This window comes from Calidris pugnax, unplaced genomic scaffold, assembly GCF_001431845.1.
Source record: "Calidris pugnax isolate Ruff unplaced genomic scaffold, ASM143184v1 scaffold421, whole genome shotgun sequence".
Classification (NCBI taxonomy): Eukaryota; Metazoa; Chordata; class Aves; order Charadriiformes; family Scolopacidae; genus Calidris; species Calidris pugnax.
In genome coordinates, this window is record NW_015091166.1 from 9,452 (window position 1) to 13,964 (window position 4,513).

The 4,513-nt window shown below is 68.7% G+C and overlaps 1 protein-coding gene across 1 annotated transcript in view; it reads right to left on the reverse strand.

The window, feature by feature from the left end:
- Positions 1-88: 88 nt before the first annotated feature.
- The window catches only part of BAZ2A (bromodomain adjacent to zinc finger domain 2A), a 20,244-nt gene continuing 15,819 nt past the window's right edge, over positions 89-4,513 (reverse strand). The window contains exons 19-29 of the mRNA XM_014959351.1: positions 4,209-4,371; positions 4,033-4,092; positions 3,814-3,949; positions 3,078-3,660; positions 2,572-2,797; positions 2,309-2,464; positions 2,058-2,221; positions 907-1,190; positions 684-816; positions 412-558; positions 89-319 (exon numbers count right to left, since the gene is read on the reverse strand). Of these exons, the coding sequence (XP_014814837.1) occupies positions 89-319; positions 412-558; positions 684-816; positions 907-1,190; positions 2,058-2,221; positions 2,309-2,464; positions 2,572-2,797; positions 3,078-3,660; positions 3,814-3,949; positions 4,033-4,092; positions 4,209-4,371 (2,283 nt within the window). The remainder of the gene's footprint in view (positions 320-411; positions 559-683; positions 817-906; positions 1,191-2,057; positions 2,222-2,308; positions 2,465-2,571; positions 2,798-3,077; positions 3,661-3,813; positions 3,950-4,032; positions 4,093-4,208; positions 4,372-4,513) is intronic.

Here is a 4,513-nt window from a genome sequence, read left to right on the forward strand (position 1 = left end):
CCGATCTGGTGAAGATGGCGGGGGGGTCGGGGGGAGCTGACCCCTCACCCCTGGCACCCCCCTCCCTGTGCCCCCCTGCCGGCCCCACTCACTCGCAGAAGGTCAGGTCGCTGTTGTGGCCCCGCAGCGACGCGCCCCTCCGTTTGGCGGGGGACAGCCCCTCGCCCGCGTAGCGGGGTACGGGCAGCCCCTCGCGGCGGCGCGAGGCCGGACGGCGCCGTGGACCCTCCTCCTCCTCCCGGAGACTCCCCGCGAAGAGACGCCCCCGTTTCCGCTTCTTGCCTCGCCGGGGCGAGACGGGGTCCCGGTACTGCCCTGCCTGCGGGGAGGGGATGGGGGGGTCACCGCCGGAGCCCGGGGCCACCACCATTGTCCCTGGTGTGTGTGGGGGCTGCGCGGTGGGTTACGTACCCGGGAGACGCAGACGGAGCAGAACCAGTCGCCCTCGGGCACCTCCGTCATCTTGGGCCGGTGGCAGTAGAGGTGGCAGCCGCGGTCGCAGCCGTCACACAGCAGCAAGTGCTCGTCGTCGTCCCCGCGCCGACACACCAGGCAGGTCTGCGGGGAGAGAGGGGGGGGGGGGCTCAGCCGCGCCGCTGCGGGGGTCCCCACCACCCCGGGGTGCCCAGTGGAGGAGGGGGGGCTCTGTCCCTCCCTCCCTGCGTCGCGGCGCGGGGTCTCACCACTCTGTTGACCGACTTCTCCCAGGCGATGGATTTCTCCAGCTGGTAGATGCAGAGGGAGACCTGGGCCGCGCTCCGGCACCGCTCCAGCGTCTGCCGCCACGTCCGCACGCGGGGCGTGATCTCGTAGGCTCTGCACCATGGTGGGGGGGTGTGAGATGCTCATCCAAAGCCCCAGCCTCCCGGTGGCGCGGGCAGAGTGAGGGGGGGACACGGGACTCACATCTCGGTGGGGCCAAGGCTCAGCTCCTCGGGGCTGCTCAGCACGGCCTTTTCCACCACCACCTCGTGCAGGGGCCAGAGCGGTTCCTTCAGGTAGCGCCGCTCCACGTTCTGCTCCAGCGCCGCCAGCCGCAGCACCGCCAGGTCCAGCGGGTTGGTGCGCTCCCGGCACAGCGGCAACCCGTCCCGCCGGCTGCGGACCGTGATGTCTTCCAGAGGCTCCACTTTGTGCTCACAGTACTGCAGGTCCTCCCGCGTGGAGTCGGGGCTGGGGCACGTCCAGCCCTGCGGGATAGATGGGTTCAGGGCGGGCGCCCAGCAGAGGCCACCCCATAGAGTCATAGAATCATAGAATTGCCCAGGCCAAAAGGGACCCCCAAAGGGCATCTCGTCCCACCCCCCCGCAGTCAGCAGGGACACCCCCAACTAGACCAGGTTGCCCCATCGAGCCTCCCCTTGAATATCTCCAGGGAAGGGGCCTCAACCACCTCCCTGGGCAACCTGTCCCAGTGCTCCACCACCCTCCCAGTGAAGAACCCTCTCCTCATCTCCAGTCTCAATCTGTTCCCCTCCAGCTTGAAGCCATTGCCCCTCGTCCTGTCACTGCAGCCCTTTCTAAACAGGCTCTCCCCAGCCTTCCTGTAGCCCCCCCTCAGGTACTGGAAGGCTGCTATTAGGTCTCCCCGGAGCCTCCTCTTCTCCAGGCTGAACAACCCCAGCTCCCTCAGCCTGTCCTCGCAGCAGAGGTGCTCCATCCCCCTGAGCATCCTTGTGGCCGGTACCACCCCAAACCCTCCCCAGGCCACCTTCTGCCATTGTTCCTGCTTCTTCTTCTGGTCTCTGCTTCTTCCACGATCCTGTTAACCCCTTGTTCTCCCACACCTGACCCCTTCCCCACGGCAGTTCCAGGAGTCAGCACCGTGCCAGTTTGAGAAGGAGGATTCGGTGGACGTGCAGCAGTTTTATGACCTGCTCACTGGCTCCATGGACGTCATCCGCAAGTGGGCTGAGAAGATCCAGGGCTTTGCTGAGCTGCCCAAGGAGGACCAGGACCCCCCAGCACGGACCCTTGAGGAACACCACTTGTGACTGGTTTCCATCTGGACGTTGAGCCTTTGAGTACCCCATGGTGGCACCCGGCCCGGCACCTACCCGGATCTGCAGGTCGGCCATCAGCACGCGCTGCTCCAGCTCCTCCACCCACTGCAGCACGGCCAGGTCGGTCTCGTAGGCTCTCTCCATCACCGACCACTGGGCCAGGGCTTCCTGAGACACGGCGGCACCGGCCGCCTCGGGGCGCAGGTGGAAGATGGGGTCTGGGGGGGCAGAGGGTGGGCTCAGTGTGTGTGGGGGGGGAAGATGGGGCAGCAACCCCCCATCCTGGCCCCACGGGTGCCCCTTACCGGTGGTGGCACGCTGGCAGACCTCCCGCAGGAACTCCTTGTGCTTGGTGAGGTGCTTGTGCAGCGCCTTCTCCCGGATGCCCCGCGGGTGCAGCGCTCGAGCCACCGCCTCCAGCTCCTCGGGGTCCTGCAGCCACCACCAGCCGCTCTGCATCTCTGCAAGGCAGCGCCGCCGCGCTCAGCACCCCGCCGGGGGCACCCGCACCCCCTATCCCCTGGGGGGGTGGGGGGTGGGGTGTCCCGGGGCCAGGCTGGGCTCTCACCAGGGGGAACGGGCTGCTCCGTCAGCTGAGTCAAGTACTTCTGCTCGATCTGCTTGAAGAATTTGGTAGGGGGTCGCCCTCGGCGTTTGGGCTGCCCCGACAGGTCCTGGAGCTTCTCCAGGCTGCCCCTGCTCCTGGGGCAGGCGCCGTGGGCCCTGGTGCCGGCGTGCACGGGGGTGGAAGCGAGCAGGGGAGCCCCGGCATCATCGGCGGGGAGGCCGTTCAGCTGGTGGGGATGGAGAGCGTCAAGAAGGGCCAAGCACACACCCAACCCTCAGCCCCTGACCCCGTAGCCCCTCACAGCCCCCTGGTCCTGTGGCTGTTTCACTTCCCAAGGCTCAGTCTGGAGGGTTGGGGGCCGCAGGAGCGAGCTCCTGGCATGCAGCCCCCAGCCCCGGGGTGGCCCTGGCAGAGGGTCCCACCCTGCTCCCCCCAGTTCCCCCACTGCGGTCCCTGCAGGCTGGGGACAGCCCCCCCCCCAGCCCTGGCCGGGCCCGAGCACGTACCTGCCTGGCTGAGCCCTTGGGCAAGTCGCCGCAGGGCTGGGCACGGGGCTGGCTGCGGGGCTGCGCGGGGGCTCGCGGCGAGGGCTCGGCGGAGGAGGTAGCGAGGGGGGTTCGGTCGTCGCAGGGTGTCCGGGGCAGCAGGTTGAACCAGGGCCCCTGCTTTTCTGCAGCCTCTGGGGCACCCTCCTCCTCCTCCTCTTCCTCCTCCGCGGGGTCCGAGGTGGTCTCCAGCGGTGGGAGCCCCGTGTCCCCCTTGCCGGGGCTGCTGTCCGGGGTGAGGACGGAGTCCTTGAGCAGGGATGACTGGGTCTGGCTCAGCCAGGAGAGGAAGGCAGACTGGCTGAGGTCGTGCTGGCTCTGCCCCAGGGGCACCGGCTCCTCCAGGACCCCGTTGACAGGGGGGGGGGGCTGGGCCCACAGTGCTGCGACAGCTCCTCTTTGCTCTTCCGGGGCCGGCCACGGGAGCGTGAGGCCGAGCAGTTTGTCCGGTTGGGAATGGGCACCTCCACCGGTTCCTCCTTCACCGGGGAGACGTGGGGGGACGCCTTCTCCTCTGGGGGCTCCTGGGGCACCGGCTCGGCTGCTGCAAGGGTGGGAGGAGGAGGAGGAGGAGATGAGACGCAGGCTCCTCTCTTGGCTGGGGGGTCCTCTCCTGGCTGGGGGGTCCTCCCCTGGCTGGGGGGGTCCCTCTCCTGGCTGGGGGGGTCCTCTCCCGGGGAGCCCCTTCCCCGCTCACCCTCTGCGCCCTCCACGAAGATGCCCCCCAGGTGGGGCAGGACCCAGTACCGCCGCCGGTACCGGTCCTGGCCCAGAGAAGCCGCTCGCAGCGTCTGTGAGGAATGGAGCAGCTTCTTGCGGAAGAACATCTGCCTCTGTGGGGAGAGCGTGGGGTGGTGAGGGGTCTCCCTGGGGTTGGGGGGGGAATCAAACCCCCAGACCCCCACCACCCACTCACCTTGGCCAGCTTCTCGATCTGCCTCTCCAGCTCGGGGACGCTGGACGCAGACGTGTCGGCCTGGAGAGGGGAGGGGACCCATCAGGGAAGCACAGGTGGCAAAGAGACCCCCCAAGGGTGGTGTCCCCACCTCTGTCCCCCTCCCCATGAGCTGCAGACCCCACGGCCAACCCCACCTCCTCCTCCCTGCGGGATTTCCGCCCGCGGCTCTCCTCCTCTTCCTCCATCTCCAGGCCCGTCTCCTCCGTCAGGCGGGAGCTGCGTCGGCGCCGTCCGTCCTCCAGCCCCGTGATCTCCGACTCCGGACGACCCGTCTTCTTGGCCAGGGCAACCTTCAACCTGCCCAGACACAGCAGAGGCGTCCACTGCCTGCCCCACTGCCTGCCCCACTGCCTGCCCCACACACACCCTGCTCGTGGGCTTGCCAAGGCACGCGGTTACACCGCAGCACCAGGAAAAGTCACCCTGAGACCCCCCCCCC